The 21277-nt window shown below is 39.4% G+C and overlaps 1 protein-coding gene across 1 annotated transcript; it reads right to left on the bottom strand.

Moving 5' to 3' along the window:
* Positions 1-87: 87 nt before the first annotated feature.
* ifngr1 (interferon gamma receptor 1) lies at positions 88-20018 on the bottom strand. The gene is made up of 7 exons (XM_071531628.1): positions 19690-20018; positions 11402-11519; positions 8891-9072; positions 7686-7849; positions 5370-5550; positions 3190-3311; positions 88-2036 (listed from the first exon to the last, which is right to left on the bottom strand). The coding sequence occupies exons 1-7, from the start codon at positions 19760-19762 to the stop codon at positions 1695-1697; spliced, it is 1182 nt and encodes a 393-aa protein (XP_071387729.1). The 5' UTR covers positions 19763-20018; the 3' UTR covers positions 88-1694.
* Between the last annotated feature and the right edge of the window lie 1259 nt (positions 20019-21277).

The raw sequence follows: 21277 nt of genomic DNA, 5'->3' as shown, positions 1-21277 counted from the left end.
ATTAGTTAATATAATCTTATGAGTGTCTGAATACAATCGGAAACCTGAACCACCCACTGATTTTTACATTTCAAGAGGAAACGGATCATCAACTTCACTCTGTGTTTCCACAAACATGAGCAACCCTAAAACAATGTAAACAAAACCTGTATTCACACCCAGGCATTCCCCACAGATCCAGTTTGACAGGTTGCCCCACACCAACCGACTTCAGAGTGATAACCGCTATTGTTTTTGTTTTTTTTTGGTGGCGCAGTCACTGAGGTGCGGCGCTGTCAGACGTCTCAAAAGCTACCTCCCCCCTGTCAGTCTGCTGCCAGGAGGTGAAGCTCCAGTTTATGGAGGTATTCAGGTAAACTCATCACATTCATAAAAACTCCCAAGGCAGCGGGAAGAATCACCGACTGCTTAGCTGCAGTGGGAAAAAGACTTCAACAACCCAGAACTGTTGGCAAACATGTGGCACCGAGCACTTCCTGGTTACGGGACGACAGCTGAGTTTGGCTCAACTCCAAGAGCATAATCCTCTTCCCTGCAAGAGTAAACACAGTCACCACTCTCCGATGAAAGTCAGATTTGGCCGTGCTATAGGGAAAGACAACCGTTTAAAATCCTGACATCAAAGTGCTTATAACTACTTTTTATTTTTGTAGAAATTCAGATTATTGCTGCGATGTTAAAATCTCCCTGTGGTATTTCGATGTCGCTTTATAATAAACTGCACCACCACAGGAGCGGAGAGCGGCTGAGGGCGGAGTCACCTTCAAAGTGATGGACACCCCCACCCCCCCACCCCCCACCGCGGTCACCTAGAGCGTGGTGGTTCTCAGCGTGAGGTCCGGGGACCACCAGGGGTCCTTGAGGGAGTCACAGGGATTCCCCAGCAAATTGATGAATTGTTAAGCATTATTATTCATTGTGAAGTTAACACAGTTAGAGAATGTAGAAGAATGACTATTTAGATCATAGCTTCACTGTCATCTCTCTACCTATAATACAGATAGTCATGGAATTCTGGACAAAATCATATCTGACAATAAAAATATTCACAGACAAAAATCTCATCAAATGGGGGTCCATGGCCCTAATGTAAACTAAATTAGACGTCCTTGATATGAAAAAGGTTGAGAATCACTGGCCTAGAGGTTAAGACAGGCGGGCTGGAGACTGGACGGTCACCAGTTTGAATCCCTGGGAAAAGAGAATGAGCTTTCTAAAAGCTGTTTCTAAAAAAAGGTCAAAGTTCATGGCGGTGGTTGAGATTTCATATCAAGCGAAGCTGTAATCGTAAATGTTGCTAAATAGCAGTTTTCAGTGCACCAACAAGACTACTTCAGTCAGGATGGGAGAGAAGTTTTGGAAGTTTTTCTTTCTTCTCAGTTGTATTTCTCATGCAGTTCTTTCATTCTTTCTTTGGCTTCGTAGGCGCGTGTTGCTCTTCCATACCTAAATAACTTCTGCCCACGTGCCCTCGAGCAAAGTACAAAAGTCCCTGATTGCTCCAGTGGCTCAGCAGCCAACAGGAAAAGCCGAGACGAGGCGGCTGCCAGGTTTCTGTGTGTGTCTCTGTCTGAAAAGTGTAGCAGCACGTTGCTGAAAAAGCTCAGCAAATCTTCCCTGGATTACACCCAAGTTTTAAAAACGGCGTTAAAAAATGGGGGGGGGGGCCGAGGTGAGGATCCTGAACCAGTCGATCACCTTCCCCTGTAACAGTACACCATGTCCCCGTCCCCCATGTCCTCCCCCATGTCCTCCAGTCTGTGTGGGCGGTCGTAGGGCATCGGCAGCTCTTCCCCGCCGTCGGAATCCGTGTCCGACTCGGCGTCTTCCGGCGGCGGCTGGCTGCTGCTGCTGCTGCTGCTCTCCGACAGTCCGGAGAAGCCGGTCGGAGGCGAGAGATCGGACCAAGCGCTGCTGCTCCGCTCCTCCGCGGAGACCAGGATGAGGCTGCAGTCCGGCTTGGGATCGGCCGGTTCGACGGTGCAGGCGCTGGGGTCGCACGGCGCGTTCACGTCCGGGTTCGAGAGCAGAGAAACCTGCGAGACCAACACGACAAGGCAAAGTGTAGCTTTTGAGGAAACAATAAAGTGAAGTATTACGCAATTTCAATCAGGAAGACTATCATTCATTCATGCTTTTCTCTTTACCCAATCAGAGCTGGTGAACACGTTCCCTCATTTTCCAGAGAACCAATCAGAGTTAGCCGTCACTTCACTCTCTTTTTCAAAGAGCCAATCGTCTAAGTCAGTAGTATTTCCCAACCCAGTCCTCAAGGACCCCTTTTCCTGCAAGTATTGGTTCCAGCTCTACTCTTGCGCACCTGATCCAGTTAAGGTCTTAATGCTGATTGGTAGAGACAGATCTACCTGAACAGAGCAGCATGAAAGTGTGTAGGCCCCATTGGGCTCAGGTGTGCGAGAGTAAAGATGGAATAAAAACTTGCAGGACAGGGGGTCCTTGAGGACTGGGTTGGGAACCACTGGTCTAAGTCAGTGGTTCTCAACCTTTTTGGCTCGTGACCCCTTAAAACCACTTGATGCCTACTGGCGACCCCCGTTACAGGAGCGCATAGAGAAAGAACGATATAAAGGGTGTTTTATCTTTTTTCAGCTTGTTTTTAATGAAAGCTGTTTAGTATTTCTGCTTAGTTTAGTGTAGCTAAAAAAGCAAAGAAGTTGAGAAAAAAACTGAAAAAATAGACATGATAATAATATAGTATGTATGTAGTATGTATAGTAGAAATAGATTTTTTCCCCCCCTATCCCATAAATCATCTCACGACCCCTGAAAATGATCTCACGACCCCCAGGTTGAGAACCACTGGTCTAAGTGACGAGAGTATATACACATCACCTACTATACTATTGCCCTTCTCTCAGATCTATGCCCCCATGACCCCATCACCACCAGTGTCCAGGCTCCAGAGGAACTCCCCAGGGGGAACGTCCTAATTCCTACATCTATCCCGGATGTACTCCTAACTTCACGATTGGGAGGAGTTCCTCCATGGAGCTTACGCCAAAGTTTACATCTTGTTTCATGTCATGAATAGTTACTTTTTCATTCGAGCATTCATCCTAGTCTCTCCTGATTGAAAAGATACTGAAAGGGTTTGGGAAATGCTAATGGCATAAATTAAGCAGTGGAATTGCCTTGTTTTTTGTGTATTTTCCCAATTTGACGACTTACCAAACACTTTGGTGTGGACGACCTCATTTCCCAGGCCTTCTCCTTGCAGATCATCACGGTTACCACGACGATTACAACGGCAAAGACTGACAGCACGACAGCCAAGATGATCAGATAGGAGTCTGTGACAAAAATCAGAATGAATGATTCTAAATTAAGTCTAATTCAGGAGCAATACTGAAGTGAAGACCACTCTAATGTTCTTTTAAAAACACTTCACTCACTAATACATACATATAGTGTAGTAAGTGGTAGGAAAACTGCACACTGTCAGAAATTAAGAATAGGTCATTAGACAAGTTCATAGACTACAACTTCAAAGAACTAAAATACACTGCGATGAGTTTCATTCTTCTCCCTGTAATCAGGATTTGTGTTTCTCTGCATAACCATCTGAAAGACATGTATGTCTTGTATGTATTTCAGATCCTCGTGTTTTTATTCAGTCTCCATCTTTGTTGCTCAGCACTCACTCGCTGTGGTGTTTCTGCACCGCGCTTCCCACAGATCACCTGTCAATCAAACAGTGTGGGGGCGGAGCTTGGAGTCTCTGTTGAGGCGGTTTGAGTTTCTCTTCTCTTTTGTCTGTTCAGCCCACGGTGGCTATCGCTGCTCATGCTAACTACCCAGTTCTTCTTCCAGCAGTCTCAAAGAAATTTTGTGAAATGAGCACAAACTGTCCAAACACAGATTATTTGTTGTGGACACAAATAATGTGAAGATTACGGTCCTTCACCAAGAAAGATTATGTGACAACAGCACAAATTAGATTTTCAGATGTTTATCACATGGAAAGGTTAGCTAAGGGTAAAGTTTAAGGTTTTAAGAAATAAGAAAACGTGGTAACACTTTACAATAAGGGTCACTAAGTTAAGGGTTAGTTAATGCCTAATAACCATTAACTAACCCTTAATTAACAGTTAACTAATGTGTCTGGTAATCATTTAAATCTAATGGTGTTCATGTTAACTAAGGTATTAATTTATACGTATTTAATAGTCATCTTTATAAACTATTAAATAATGTATAAATTAATACCTTAGTTAACATGAACACCATTAGATTTAAATGATCACATTAGTTAACTGTTAATTAAGGGTTAGTTAATGCTTATTAAGCATTAGCTAACCCTTAACTTAGTGACCCTTGTTGTAACGTGTTACCGAAAACGTTTACTAAAAATGAAAACTTCCCTCCCATATATTTTTATGTATGTAGTTTATTTGATAGGGACAATGCAAATTAGCATAATGCCACTTCAGCAGGTTATAAACAATTTGATGTGACTGATGTTCTGCAGATAGACTCCTGTAGATCCCTGTGCGGGACTGTTTTTTTAAATCCGGCTCCCGCTGGATTTCTGACCATTACCGCCCGCTCCCGCAGTGTGTGTGTTACTGCCCGCCTGCCCCCGCCCACAGTTAAAACCTCCCGCTCCCACGAGATTTGCGTTGGGACCTGCGGGATCCCAGTCCCAATGCAGGGCTCTACTCCTGTCTCTAGTTTGGCTTTTCTTAAGAGAAAAAAGAAAAAAATATCTAGAAACTTGTTGTCATGAGTTGCGTATAGGCATTTCAAGACATTGTGCTTATGTCAAGAAATTTCAGGCTGGTTCTTCCATTTATTCCAAACAAACCGCTGTTGCCAACAACATAAAACGCACCACAATAGAGACAATGTAACTGGATAGAGTAGGGCTGGACGATATGGTTGAAATCAATATCACAATAATCATAAGGATTTTTTTCGATATCGATATATATGACGATATGGCTCACATAAGCGAAATCACGTTAAATAATCAAATTAATGTTCATCATGTTGAACCGAATGGTAATGTTTGGTGTGATGTCAAACTAAACTGAAATTTTCACATAATATTCCTACCGTACTTCATTTTGTCTGAGTTTCAAAATAAAATCTGCTTGTTCTCATCAGTTCAGACAGCAGAATTGTGCGTCTCGATATCCCAAAATCACCATATCATCCCAATATAATCCCACTGAAAGACGATAAACGATAATATTGAATTATTGTCCAGCTCTAGGATATAGGTTGAGTCACGGTTGAGTTAGAGCAATCAGCGATAGAGAGAAGCCAAACGGGACATTTATTTACAAGAAAATGTTGCAGATTATTACTGTAATAATCGAAGTATAGTCATCACTGAAGCGTCCCACCTTGCTCAGGTTCCTGGGCACAGATGCGGTCCGTGTCTCTGAACAGAAGAGTGTTGATCCCGCTGCTGTCGAACATCCTTCCCTCCAGCCGGACGCAGCACTCCTCCTGGCTCTGGTCACAGAGGTCCACCTCATGTCTGCACATCTCTTCTTCTACGCCACACTCTCCTTCACTCTCCGCCTGAAGACCACGCAGAACAACGATAGAAAATAAAACGTCCTGTTTTATCTCTACAAAAAGGATAAAAAAGTGAATGCAAAGAAAAATCTAAGAACATTTCATTCCACCTTCAGTGCCTCACTAATGCACTTTTTTGCAACCGAGTCAAATTAAAAGAACCTTTTTTTTAACTGTCTCACCTTTCTATTTAGTATTCTCAGCTTCTTGATTCATTTTTTCAGGCTTGATGTCCTAACTGGCTGATGTGTGAGTTGAGCTCAGTTTCCCTTCTCATGGAGCTTGTGAACTCTGCTTTTGAGCCATTTTACAAAAATTGCCATAATTAATGAACGCATTGTGCTATCTTCACCAAATTTGGTACACTTGTGTCTACTCTGAGGTGCCCATTTCACCCATAGGGGGCGCTACAGCATCTTAAATGCCCATAACTCAGTGACTATACATCGTAGAAACAAAATTCTACTTTCCCTGGATTCCTTGGGTGACGACGCATCATTTTCTGTAGGCCACACACATTGCGGCATGTTAGCTTTTTGGCCATTTTGAATTTTCTTGAAAACCTATTTCTGTGAACTCCTCCTAAACTGTTGAGTCAATCATCTCCACATTTGGTATGCATCATCTCTGGACTCCCATGATTAAAATTTATCAAAAGATTTGTGGTACTCCACATCGTTTGGCCACTATAGGCCAATCAGTTTTACATATTTGACAACATGAGCCATAACTCAGGGACGCAAAGTCCAACTCATCAACTCCAACTCAACTCCAACAGATCATCAGGTATTGACCCCTGATTTGGAGCATTTTGGCCCATAGGTGGCGCTACAGCAACATCATAACTTTAAAGAGCCATGCACCTCCATTGTATTTATATCTCAGTCATTGTATACAGTCAGTGGTGGAAAGTAACTAAGTACATTTACTCAAGTACTGTACTTAATTACAATTTTGAGATACTTCCACTCCACTACATTTCAGAGGGAAATATTGTACTTTCTACTCCACTACATTTATTTGACAGCTTTAGTTACTTTTCAGATGGAGATTTGACACAATGGATAATACAACAAGCTTTTAAAATACAATACATTTTTAAAGATGAAACCAGTGGTTTCCAACCTTTTTGGCTTTTGACGTCTTACAAAAAGCAGTGTGTAGTCGGGTCACATTTCAGATGTCTATGCGTTATTAACAGCTCCACCAAATAGTGATTTTTCCCTCAAAACTAAACTAGCTAACTGTATATAAAGTAGTTCAAACTAGCTCCACCTCCAGCAGCTACAACAGTAACATGCTGCTTACACACTGATGCTTCAGTATTAATAATCTAATGATGTCATATATAATAAAATATCAGTCAGGGGGACCAAACCACTACTTTTACTTTAATACTTTAACTACATTTTGCTGCTAATACTTATGTACTTTTACTTAAGTAGGATTTTTCATGCAGGACTTTTACTTGTAATGGAGTATTTTTACATTGCTGTATTGGTACTTTTACTCAAGTAAAGGATCAGAGAACTTCTTCCACCACTGTATACAGTACAAACTCCGTTCAAATTTCCAAAAGCTCAGTATGCCACAGGGATCACACTTGCACATTGGCCCACATGACATTCAGCCCAGAGGTCATCAGGTGCTTGGCCCCCGCCAATTGCAGCTATATTTATATATGTATTGCTTTGACTTTGGCTCTGTGAAATACCTTGTGTTGCTTTTTTGTATGAAATGTGCTATACAAACATTTGACTTGACTATTATACAAACGTTTCGACCTGGAATTACTGAAGCTTTTCTTGCCCAGCTCCACTAGAGGAATTGGATGTTCGTATCACAAGACAGTTTGAGTCTTGTGGTCAAAACGACTGTACGTATGCGTATTGTGTCACCCCAGAAAAAAAAAAACAGTATGCACTTCCGGACCGCGCTAGCCAGCCAACCGCCACAATGCGATCTCTACAACGACCGTGCTGTTGTTATAAAATTTACAGGCTGCAACTGTCATATCGCCTTTGATGCTGCGGACGCCACACATTCCACTAAGAGCATACATTAACTATAACACTGCCAGGGTTAGGGGTTCAATTCCCTCTGTATGGTGGTAAAACTTTAAACTTTATGATACTCACTCGGTCTGAAAAGACACTGAATTGAAAGGGGGGCTTGTCCTGCTGGTGGGCCAACAGCTGTGTGATTTTATTCAGCTCCTTGTAGAAGTGAAGCGGGTTGGGAAAGCTCACTTTGGCCTTTGAATCCTTCACAGACAGAGTCACAGGAGGGAAATCCAGTTTACCTAGGAGAAGCAATTAAAATTCAATCTCTAGAAGAAAAAAAAAAAGACATAACTGCAAATCATTTCTATTCCCAAGGTATGACCAAGTCAGTCTCAACTTTTGAGGCGCAAGTTTCAAGTCAAGACCCAAGTCTAAATGTAGATTAATGTCAAGTCTCAAGTCTAAATGTAGAACAGCAAGTCAAGTCAGAACAAACCAAGAGTCCAGTATCAATTTAATATCTTAAAGAAAACTAAATATCTTGGACTTTTCAATGCAATATGGTTTTAATAGGATAAAAACTTGGTAAGAGCATCATGAGTTTGATTTCTATAATCAGTTTCAACTTCAATAAATTCAATCATTCCATACAAATTCAGAAAACAGAATTTAAATTCAGTCGTCTGCTGGAACAAATCTCATCACTTTCAATCTAAGTCATTTACACAAACACAAGATCTTAAGTCAAGACTTTAGAAACCTTTTCAAGTCATCAGAGTACAAGTCAGAGTCAAGTCTCAAGTCTTCTCTTCATGCATCAAGTCAAGTCTCAGGCAATTAAAACTGTGACTCGAGTCCAAGTCATGTGAACTTTTTTTTTTAACTTTTCTTTGTAATGTTATGGGTCTTGATTTAACTGCAGTTTTTTTTCTTTTCACCTCACAGTTCCTGATGTTGTCCATGAATGTCTGAGGAGAAACTAAAGCGAACAGAAGCCACCAGAAGAACAAACTACAGCAGATGGCCTTAGCAGTGTGTGCTGAATATTCATGCCATAGTAAAACATACATGCATATATTTTTTTTAATGTTTTAAACTCTCGACATCTATTAATTTTAGAAACCTTTCTAAGTCAAGACTTTAGAAACCTTTTCAAGTCATCAAAGCACAAGTCAGAGTCAAGTCCCAAGTCACCAGAACCCAAGTCAAGTTAATTAAAATTAAACTTGAGTCCAAGTCATGTGGCTCGAGTCCCCTCCTCTGGAACACACACACACACACACACACACACACAAGAATAGCGTTCACAGTCTGCATGCATTTTCTGCATAGGACATTACATTTTATATGAGCGGTCCCGAGCTCGCTGAATGTGAATGTTGGTGATTCCACTGTTTGGGAGCTCTGGTTTCCCCGCTCGGCTGTCAGCTGGACGTGATGCACGGCCTTATAGCTCTCTGCAGTCTGCCACATGAAGCCGCTCAGGTCGTACTGACGCTCCTGAGTTAGCTTCTCAAAAGGCCTTAAAAAAAAAAAAAAAAGGCAGAAAGTTCAGGCAAGACCAATCACATCAGTAACAGCTTCCATGTGGCTTAAAGAAATTTCCTCGTACATGGCATCGGAAAAGAATTATAAATACCGGGGAAAATGTCCTGTATGTAATGCAGAACATGTTAGGAACTGAGTTTGAACTGGATCCAGTATCACTTCTCCTTGGTCTCCCTAATGTGCACATTACTAATGTACATCATAGAAAACTGTTTAATGTCTTGACATTCTGTGCAAGGAAAAACATATTACTTCGGTGGATTTCCTGTAAGGCTCCCACGGTCTCTGGTTGGAATGGGTTAATAATGGAGCATATCCCGCTGGACCTCCTGACTTGTCTAGTACACTCCAAGACAGTTAACTTCACCCAAAATGTGGAAACCGTTTCTTGAATATGCAAATGTGAATGTATCTACCGTTTTATCTAGAGCTTTTATATGAAGCATTTGAGTTGCGAAGATCCAACTGTGGTGGTTGTTGTTGTGATGCTGTGATAGCTGCCTCGAAATGATGTGCAATGTCTGACAGATGTGCCTTTTTATTTATTTTTATTTTTTTTCTCTTCTTTTTTCTTTGATCGTCTGTGCTGAGCTGTACAGTGTTACGTTTAGATTGTTGTTATCCCTTTCTGTCTTTTGTCTGTTAAGTGGATAATGAAAAATTCAATAAAACATATTTAAAAAAAAGAAAGAAAAAAAAAAGAAAAGAATTATGTTCACAATCTCAAAAGAGAACCACGTCTCTTTGATAAATGCTGGTCTGGTTTTAGGAACTACATAGGAAATATTCCACAGCCTGTTGTGGTTTGACATATGTACCTGAGTAGTCATGTATAGCTGAATTTCTATGTACTAATGTGTGTAAACTTTGTGTTTCTCTCACCAATGTACCCCTTTTTTTTTTTTTTTTTTTCCCTTTCTGACACCATTGTTTTATTATGGCCCTTGTCTGGAGGTAGGGGTGGGGGGGACTGGTCTTGTTTATTTCTTCTATTTCTTGTCTTGATTATTACTTGATCTTATTTGTTTTTTATATCCTTGATATTTCAATTCTGTGTTTTCTCCTGTAAACTGCTCTGTGTCTGAGAAAAGTCAATAAATTAAATTGTTTAAAAAATTTAAAAAAAAAAAATCAATAACAGCTCACAAAATACTATGATTCAGAATATGGGTAAATTATTTTAAAAATATGAAACAAAATAAGTAATGCAATGCGATTTGAGGATTTCTCACAAATATTAAAACTGGAATTAAAAGAGATTTTTATTTAAAGTATGCAAAACATTCTAATGAGCACAGAACCTCAGACACAAGCACAAATTAATTTCCCGTTAAGATTCAGAACTGAGCTTCAGGCTTTCAGATTGATGAGTGATTTCACTCCACAGCTGTCATGGTGGCAGAAGTGTTTTGACAGATCAGGTTTTGACTCAAAACCTGATCTGTCAAACATGTACATCATTCTCAATTTGTCAAACTGAGAATGAGTTCCACTTTGTGTTTTATTGTCCTTTATTGTCATGACATCTGTTTACAGCTGTTTAGCAAGAGTTGGATTTGATTTGGTTAAGTGATGCAGACAAACTCAAATGTGGCTGAACATGTTATTCACAGAGAAAGCATGGGATAAGCGCAAAGAGAACATACATATATCAGATTTTTTTATTATATTTTGGCTCTTCTGATAGGCTACAAATATTTTAGTGTTATTTCCCTGATCTTTCTTTTTTGTAAACTATTTGCCGTGCAGCTGCCATGTACTGAGAAGTAACCATATTTAATTGTGTTTTTTGGTGTCTTATAATTTCATTCTTACGGAAGAGGATTAGGGCCACTCAATAAAATAAAAAAAACGACTCAGTTGTGAGTTTTTTTTCCTCGCAATTGTGAAGTTATTTCTCGGAATTCTGTTTTTTGTTTTTTTTTCGCGAGAAAAAAATAAAAGTCAGAATTCCAGAGATATAAAGTCAGTCACAACTGTGTCGTTTTTTATTTTACTGAGTGGCCCTAATCCTCTTCTTACATTCTTTCATAGTGGAATATAAATAAACTTTTGTTACCTTTTGCATTTGGTTCCTTGTGGATTTTATGTATGTTAATTAGAATATCATTGCATTTCTTATAAATTGATTTATTTCATTCTAATTATTTATTATTATTTTTCAAGTATATGTTCCTCTGTTATTGTTGTTAAACTCAAACAAGTTGTGCTTTTGGTTGCAAATTGTGTGTTTTCATTTCAATAAACATTTGGTCGCAAAAAAAATAAATAAAACTTTTGTAGCAGAATAACAGTCGGCTCACCTAGCTGCTCCATCCATCGTCAGCCTGAAGCTGGTGTCTGGCTGCTGCTCGCTGTAGTTCCAGTACAGAGCGATGTGGACGTTCTGGCAGCTCACAGTCAGGTTTTCTGGAGGTGAAACTGCAAAAAAAAAAAAAAAAAAAAAAAAAAGTTAAATTTGTCATAAACCTGTGTGTGAAAAAGTTTTGTCCTACAGCGACTTCCAACCAGCACACAAAGTTATTTCATTCATCTACTCTGCTCTAGAAACAGCTATGGAAGGAAGCCCATTCCCACCACTCAATAAAATAAAAAAAAAACGACTGAATCGACTCAATTTTTTTCCTCGCAATTGTGACTTTATTTCTCAGAATTCTGACTTTATATCTCGGAATTCTGACTTTTTTTTTTTCATGATTCTGAGTTTACTTTTTTTTTTTCCCCCTCGCAGAAAAAAAAGTCAGAAGTGGAAGAATAAAATTTAGTCAGTTGAGTCGTCAGCATTGTGAGGTATAGTTAGAATTTAGTTGTTTTTTTATTTTGAGTGGCGGGAATGGGCTTCCATAAACAGTTTGTAACAAGTTCGTAAATATCTCTCATGTATGTGGTTTTGTAGTGTTTTTTTTTTGTTTTTGTTTTTTTTATGATGTATTATTATTTTTTATGTTATTCTTTTAGGATGTATTTTTTTTTACAGGCCACATCAAATAGGCACATTTTTGGGTTGAGGCCTCTTCTGTGCAAACTCAAGTAACCCCTTAGGTGCACTTCTCCAGTTTATGACCAATATGGTGTAACCATGCCCCTTATTGGACACTCCCCTTGCCTCTCTGCCAGTCTGGATTGGCCTGAAGCCACATGAACATATACCCAACCCATCTCTGTAGGTACCCCATTGGCTGATGTGTATGTATATGAGTGGTTGTCTTTTATTGTTTTTTTACCTTTTTGAATTTTTTCTGTTACCCTATTTAAATGTTGTTTGTAATGTGTTTCATGATGACCCTGATGAAGGCCACAAGCCGAAACGCGTTGGTCCAACAATAAAGTTGTTCTATATACTACAAGTGTTGCTGGAGTTTTGACCTTTTTAGACCTTTTCCTTCTCCATGCACTTGGAAGCAGGTGAAGTTGTGCCAGAAACCCAACTCTGCTTCCATAAACCGCAAACAGAAGTCATGAGTTTAGATTTAGATTTCACACTCAAACAAAAATTCTACTCAGAAATGCTGTTAAATGATATACAGTCCAATTCTATACCAACAATACTTTTATCAAGGGAGGAGATACATTTTGAAGTCTTTTTTTATTTTTTATTAATTTATTCTCATAGTTGCAGCGTTTTGGCTCTGCAGGGCAGCACAGCGGTTTCTGCCAGTCTCAGTATTTTACCAGACAGACTGATTTTTAGAACAGGAAATCTAAATACAGTCTGGTTACCTGCTGAGTGGGAGGGAGAGTATGCAAACCTACCAGCCACACCCTGAATAAACATAATAAATGTTTTAAATTTTTGTCAGTGACTTACGACTGTGAGAAAGACTCACAAGAAAAGGAAATAAAAAGGTAGAAACTTTTCTCAACCAGGATTTGGCTGGGATTCATTTCCAAGCATGAATCCAGCATGGTGATCATTCATACTACTGTATGTAGGCTAAAGGTGGGATGGTGGATGAAAACTTAAAAGGAAAATTACACCCTTGGATACTCTTACTGTTATATACACAGTATATCTTCAATCTGTGATGCTCAATGCATTCCAGGAGCTGTTTTGTGATGAACTGTTATAATTTTCTGTTTTGTTGTTCCCACTTTCCCTCAACCTGCCTCATCTACCTCTTTTGGTGATTTCCTGTTTCCCATAATGCCTTTAGACAATCCTCAGAAGAGGCATGAACTTGGGTCAGCACGCGTGAAGACATGTTCAGGCTAAACTGACTCACCTGGGATCAGAACCGAGGATCTCTGGTGTGACGAACCTCTGATTTACCAACTGAGATAAAGTTTTTGAAAATTTTGGGGCCGACCACAGAGTGACTTACACTACTAAAACTATTCACAAAGCAAATGTAAGACTTACTCTTAAATGCTTTACAGAGAAAACGGTACTGACTACAATGGGTATGAACAAATCATATTTATCAATATATTTATCCCTGTGTATTGATAAAAGCAAGTGATTTCACTCCATGCAGAAGAGCTAGATAACTGCTTCATCCATCACAGACTCACTATGCAAATCAAAGCATATCTGTACAGACAAGACTCGCTCTCTCTCACACACACACACACACAGCTCCATTTCCACAGCTTTGCCCATACAAGAACCACATTACACTCATATTTGCATGGCAGTGCGTGAACAGTTTAGTAGTAGGTAATTTCCATTACCACTAGCCACTGAAAGATAGAGGTAGAGTCAGTAAAAACTCCTGAAGATGAAAGAACGTTTTTTTCTACTTTGTGATTTGGGAGAAAATGAGAATGAGATTTTGTGTTCTACTGTCCGGCAGATGTTGAATCTAAGAAATGTGTGTGTGCAGCAAAATGACTTCTTGTCTTTATGAATTTCTTTTGGGTAGATGATTATGAAAAAGCTTGAACTGTGTGTTAGAAAGGCAGCTTCCATATTCCTCGCTCTTTTATTATTTTATTTTATTTTTTAGGATTTACACCCATGTAACTAATTGGTAGTGTCATGTAAGTCCATGTGGGCTGGGCACCTTATGTGTATGACACTTTAATAAACAATCAGTCATACTTGTCCTTAAGCAAGTCCGGTTCCACCTGAACACGCTTCATCCTTTGACCTGCATAACAGCACTGTGCCAATAAGGAAGTAGATATACAGCAGTTCTATAAAGTGACGCTTGTTTTTCCAGCATTAAGCCACCAGGTTGCACTTCAGCATTCCAATAAAATGTCAACCCTAAATACTTCCAACCCCTTTGTAATCATCTGAGAAGACTGGTAGGCTACAGCTTGAAGTCAAAGTGTTAAGGTGCCATCAGCAAACAACTGGCCTTCAAACTGAAGACAGGCTCAAACAGGAGAGCAGTCAGTTATCAATTGATAATTCAGGTTGTCGCTTGAACACAGGATGTGATAACAAGGTTGTGAGGATAAAGCCAGATAACAGAAAAAAAAGTGGTAGAAAAGCAGGAAGCCCACAGGGAGCCTCACAACAACAAGGAATGGGAAAGCACATCCATAAATCCTTAAAAAAACAAAACAGATATTCACATCCCTGCTGTATTCTTATGAAGACATGAGGAAGACAACGTACAGACAGAACTGGATCACAGTTCAGTACAGACAGACATTTTGTTTTATTGTGCATGTGTATTTTTTAAGTTAATTATTTGTAAATTTCCTTCTCAGTGACTCAGTTGTATTTGATATACGTGTCGTCTCACAAGGTTTTTCCAACCACCTCTGCATCAATCTTCTTTAATTCTGTCTACTGACATTTTATATTTTACTTCCTTGCACACATGAACACTGAGACAACAGGAAGGCTCAGAGCGAGAGGGGTTGCTGCTGTTTTGCCGTTCTCACCCCCCATGTCAGTCCAGTGGAGGAAAGTAACTAAGTACATTTACTCAAGTACTGTACTTAAGTACAATTTTGAGGTACGCTTTACTTGAGTATTTCCATTTTATGCTACTTTGTACTTATACTCCACTACATTTCAGAGGGAAATATTGTACTTTTTACTCCATTACATTTATTTCACAGCTATAGTTACTAGTTACTTTTCAGATCAATATTTTATATTTAAAACATTTTATCATCTTTATAAAATAATTATAAAATAGCATTGTTATAGATTAGACTACCCAAAAGTATAGCTAAATTGTTAAGATTAGCTTCACGTTGACAACTTTAAAATGCTGCTTACATGTACATGTATGTCAATAAATCAGTATTAATATTCCAATAATTTATGAAAAATATAACCTGTGTGTATTTCTGTTTTGTTTCCACAGCTTCCCATCATAGAGACACTGCGGAGCGCGTCATACTTCGAAAGCCACGCTCTGTCAAAGAATTATTTCAGCACACTGCCTCCAACAGAGAGGGAAATGTACATTGAAATAATAAACTTAATTGGCCTCCATCAATGTCCTTTTTCATTACTCCAATAAAGCTCCAAACTCCAATAAAGCTGCACTTGCCAAATACTTTGACATTTACCACTACTTCATTTAATCACCAGGTAAGATAATATGTTGACCTTGAATAATTTCACTTAATATTTAAAAATTTGAAATACAGCTATGCTTTTCAGACTATAAGTTTGAGCGACGCTGACGTGACATTGGTTATTAAAGTGGATTATTGCTAAGTTAACTCTCTTATGTTAGCTAACAAGTCAGTGAGATTTCTCATTACTTTTGCACCCTGGACTGACAGTCAGTACAGAGCAAACTATCCTGAGACCCACACATGAACACAACTCATCTGTTCTATAGAGAGGAACCGGCTCAGTAATGTTAGCTAATGTTAGGACAGCATGGCAGCTTTTAAACACATTTTAACATACAGGTTATCTTACAAGAATATAACTAGATAATTACTGGTAAGTTACTGACCAGTGACAAAATACTGGCCACATTATAAGTGTATTTACTCTCGGGGTCCCAAAGTTTCCCCCCTCTTCTACCATGAGCCACAGTCAGCTGCTCTCTCCTTACAGCCTGGATCCACATTTTTCTTCTTAACGGCTCCTCGTTTTACTCGGGAGCCCAAAAAACTGTAATTCACGGTTTTTAAGTTTGTTGGCTGTGAATCCCACCACACAACAGCTTTTAGGCATGTTTAATTTGGGCAATAATTACATGCATTCAGTCACACAAAGTGAATGGAGAGCGGTGCAATGATTTCCCCCACGATGGGCTTGGCCTATTTTATGCACTGTCTCTATTGCAGTTAGTCAGGTTCCAACAGAGAACCGTGTGCATGCTGGAGAGCAGTGGTTCCCAACCCAGTCCTCAAGGACCCCCTGTCCTACAAGTTTTTATTCCATCTTTACTCTCGCACACCTGATCCCACTGGGGCCTACACACTTTCATGCTGCTCTGTTCAGGTAGATCTGTCTCTACCAATCAGCATTAAGTCCTTAACTGGATCAGGTGCGCAAGAGTAGAGCTGGAACCAATACTTGCAGGAAAAGGGGTCCTTGAGGACTGGGTTGGGAAACACTGCTGTAGAGACTGGAGTCCTATCCACATTGTTTCTATATTAAGGGCTTGATGCTGATTGGTTGAGCAGTGGAAACAGATCTACCTGAACAGGCCCAGCATTAGCAGCATTAGACCAGGTGTGCAAGAATCAAAGATGAAACAAAGAGCTGCAGGACAGGGGGGGGGGGGGGGACCCGAGGACCGGAGTGAGAAACACGGATCTAAATGAGAATATAAGTCAGGTGTGTTCTACCATCATAAAAAAATAAACATCTCATTTACATGATGAGCATTTAGCTGAAGCTGTTACCCAGAGGGAAAGAGAGCAACAGTAGAAGAAGTTTACATCCCTACATCACCGACACAGCAAGCAAACCAAGTTGCACGGATGACAGAAAAATACTGAAGCAAACAAACAAGAGGAGAAAATAATACGGAAGATGTTTTTTTCCCCAAATCTGTCTTGTTTTTTGTGTCATAAAACCACAAAACATGGGACAGCATTCTATGGCAATATCGTTTATTGAGAGCGATTTTTGCCAACATGCGCAACCGAACCAACCTTTTATCGGGGGAATGTGCAATATTTTGGTGTAGGGCATCAGGCAATATTGTTGGTGTGTATGTTCTGGTGTATATGGATCTGTGTGTTACTGAATGTTAACTGTAGTTTGATTGTACATGTATACGGATATATTGTGTGTATCTAGAGAGGCTGTGTGCTGCTACGTCACCTGTGTTCTGTCGAATGCCCAAGACAAATTTCTCCTAAAGGAGACAATAAAGGCTAATCTAATCTAATCTAACCAACGGTGTATTTTAAAGTCTTTATACATTTAGCCATTTAAGACACAGAAACTGATGTATCAAGATGGCCGCCAACACTAAAAGAGGTTTTGTTGAATTAGGAATAGAGATGAATGGACTTGGACATTATTCCTTTCCTTTCTATAATTGTTATTTTAATGACATTGAATCCTGGGTAAACTGGATTTCCCTCTTTGAGGCATCTGGAGCTGCAGTTTTCCCTCAGCTGAATCATCACAGTGTGAGTCACTTGTCACTGTATGGAAAAGCACAAATCAATCTCACTCTTTTACTGAAGCTGATATTGCAGACAAGCTGAAGCGGGTCAAGAGTCCAACAAATTCCCCCACACCCCTTTTTCTTTTACAACAGACTTTGCAAAACACTTTATTCCTCTGCTCAGCCTTTGCTTTATGGTCTGGGGGATTTATTTTAAGAGGCACTGGTAGCTTCGAACGATTTGCAAACTGTGTGTCAATCAGCAGGAATGTGAGCGCTACGCACCGTGAAGAATACCGGTTAGTTATGTTGCTAAGAAAAAAAAAAAATGAAAAAAAAAAATAAGATACAACGCGCTCAACTCACGATAACACAACTGGGTGCTGGATCCTTAAAGTAACTGATCCAAATTGACTTTTTATTTGCCACACGGACGTTTCGGGCCTTCTTCAGCGTGTGTATTGGCAATTTCAAAGAAAAATGACCAAACTCTGTCGGGAAATGAGAAGTGAAGCCACATCCACTGTATGACACTTGGAACAGAAACTCCAGTCTTTCAAATAGTAGAGTCAATTCCCACAACTCTTCCCCACACTACAAACACACTTACAGTCATATAACCCAGCAGGGTGTGATACTGTGACCCTTCACATCAGGTTACAATAATGAAAAGATGAGGAAATAAAACAAGATTGAGCAACTTCTGCATTTGACATACTGTATGTTTTAGCTGTTTTCTTTTAGGTTTTTGATGTGGTTTCTTTTACGTTTTTGTGTGTGTGTTTGTGTGTTTATGTGGCTGTGGCTCTGTGTTAGATATGAGTTGTGAGATGTCTATTTCATCAAGACAACCCTTACAGAAAAAAAACCCACATGAATTTCCCTGTAATCTTGCTATCACATCGTATAACATGTGGAGCACCTGAAAATCATAAAACCATAAACTCACTGGGGAAATGGAGACTGTCATCACACCCATGGGTGATTGAGCTTGGACCTTGATCACATTTATAAATCTAATAAATAAATATATAAATTAACAATTTATTATAATCTCTCTCCAGTTTGTAAAGTCCCTGATGAAAAACACCTATAATATTCCTGTAGAGGCTTACAGTGTGTGGCCCAAACAGGAAGTTTACTGGCCTCAAGCTTTATGGTATTTGTTTTGGGGTTTTTTTTTTTTAAATACCATTTCCTATGGTATTACTATAGGATTTTCTTTTCTTCTTTTTTTTACCTGACACCGCTGCATATTTTATAGTTTCACTGTGGTATCTGTATAGTAGGCCTATTTTAAAGTTTACTATAGGATTACTATAGCTGTTTTTCATGAGGGGTAACACACTTAACTCAAAGTGTATGAAGTCATGACAACAATGGCCTAATAATAATAATAAAAAGTCATCATCATCATCTTGAATTTCATTGTACTGTGCACTTGTAGGCTACATATGACAAATGGTGATGATTGATCTTGGTCTAGTCTTGTTTATTTATATCGCCCTTCATCACAGTCAAGTCTCAAAGGCATGTCATGTACCATACAACATGATATATACATACACACATCATATACATCCTATAGGTCAGTGGTTCTCAACATGGGGTCCAGGGACCACCAGGGGTCCATTAGAGGGTTCCAGGGGGTCTTGTTAAACTTCAGCATTATTTAATTTACAAGAAGTAAAGAAACCCAATTAGAGAATTAGAGAATGTAAGAGAATGACTGTTGTGATCATAGTTTCTCTGTTATCTCTCTACCTACAAATACAGACAGTCATGGAATTCTGGACAAAATCATATCCGACAATAAAAAAAAAACATTCTCAGATTTGAGTCCGAGAGACAAAATCTCATCCAACGGGGGTCCTAATGCGGACTAAACTAGGGTCCTTGGTGTGAAAAAGGTCACAGAACTTGAACCTGTGCGGGTCGACTATAAAACCTCCAGCTCTCCCCCAGTTGATTCGTGAGGAGGTTTTTTTATATCGTGTTAACTGACAGAAACAGTCCAGTGTGTTTCCCCATCAGCACCATAATGAAACATACTGTAGTGTCGGTGTCGGTGTCGGTGTCGGTGTCGGTGTGTTACTCACCGGAGGAAGCGGCCGCCGCGGTGAGCAGCAGCAGCGGCAGCAGCAGCGGGCCGGCCGGGCAGAGGAGCAGCATGGTGCTTCCTTCAAACTACCGAGCGGGTCAATCTTGGCTGCTTTGTGTTCATGAGAAAAAATAAAATCATATCAATAAAAACTCTAGAACCTCATTAGAAATGCCGACTTTTTCGCAACAACATCAGTTTCCTCCTAAGCGGGTTCTCGTTACGACAGTTCCTTTATTTCCGAATAAAATTCCGAAGAAAACCTATCTGAAACTGAGTCACTGACTCATGCTCGTTGATACCCGTGTGTGTGTGTGTGTGTGTGTGTGTGTGGGAGGACGTCATTAACTTCTCAATGAGCAACACCTTGAAGGTAACTGGGCCGCTCCTCTCGCGCGTCACCGGACAGAGCGAAGACCGAGCAAAACTTTCAAAATAACTTTTTTTTTTTTTTTTTTTAACAGCCATAGATACAATGTGAATATAGATCGAATAGAAAGAAAGGAAGGAATGAATGGATGCATAAATAGCCTACACCAACGAATACATGGATGGATGGATGAATGATGATAAAAAATAAGAAGTTGATAAAATAATTAATGATCGAATAAATAACTAAATAAATAAATAGATGGACGAAAAAATAAATGTAAAAACTGACGAATGAATGAATAGATGAATAACTAAATGGATATATGGAAGAATAAATATAGGCTATATAAATGGATGAATCAATCAATCAATCAATCAATCAATCAATAAATTAGTAGATGGATGGATGAAAATATAAATAAATAAATAAGTGGTCCTCAAATATATTCATCAAATGTAATTTGTTTTTTTTAGCTCTAAATTTAACTACCATCTGTAATGTATTCCTTCATCATGATACTATTTATATCTTTTATATATTTAAAATATCTATCTTACAGCTATAGTGTCACATCATGTTGAATCAAGTGTTTTCCTTAAGTGTTTTGATATGGGTTTGTTGCTCTATACTGAAAAAACTCTAAATTCAAACTAATTATTTTCACGTCACAAATTTTACGCTTTTATTTTGAAGGCGAAACAGTGTGGTTTCCTGATCTGCAGGTAAATCACATGATCAGAAGCTGGTCTGTGGCGCCTCCCACTGCTCACTTCCTGCAACACACTGACACCGGCCTGAAGAGTGCGGTTCACGATGAGTTTCCAACATGTCCTGAAATGAAATGATGGACAGCATGAAATGAAAACAGATGATGACACTTTGTAAAGGAGAACGGGAACTGAAGTCCACGATAACACTGACACACACCCACACACACACACACACACACACACTGCATCCTCTAGGTTTCAGGGACGTTGATGACCAAGTCAACTTTGCTCGAGTCCCAAGTCAGTCTCAAGTCTAAATGTAGATTACCAAGTCAAGTCCATGTAATTAATGTCAAGTCTCAAGTCTAAATGTAGAACAGCAAGTCAAGTCAGAACAAATCAAGAGTCCAGTATCAGTTTAAAGAAAACTAAATATCTAGGACTTTTCAATGCAATATGGTTTCAATAGGATAAAAACTTGGTAAGAGCATCATGAGTTTGAT

The sequence above is a fragment of the Centroberyx affinis genome, unplaced genomic scaffold, assembly GCF_046629955.1.
Source record: "Centroberyx affinis isolate AG114_WGS23_722 - 3 ecotype Tasmania unplaced genomic scaffold, CSIRO-AGI_Caff_v1 ptg002103l_1, whole genome shotgun sequence".
Lineage (NCBI taxonomy): Eukaryota > Metazoa > Chordata > Actinopteri > Beryciformes > Berycidae > Centroberyx > Centroberyx affinis.
Note: the sequence above shows the minus strand (reverse complement) of the source record. Positions and strands in the feature narration are given on the sequence as shown.

Coding starts and splice junctions, on each gene's coding strand:
- ifngr1 (XM_071531628.1), bottom strand. CDS start 19,762: ATGCTGCTCCTCTGCCCGGCCGGCCCGCTGCTGCTGCCGCTGCTGCTG. Junction 7,850..8,890: donor CGGGACCGCTCATATAAAAT/GTAATGTCCTAT, acceptor TGCTTCTCCTAG/GTAAACTGGATTTCCCTCCT. Junction 2,037..3,189: donor CGTCCACACCAAAGTGTTTG/GTAAGTCGTCAA, acceptor TTGGTCTCGCAG/GTTTCTCTGCTCTCGAACCC.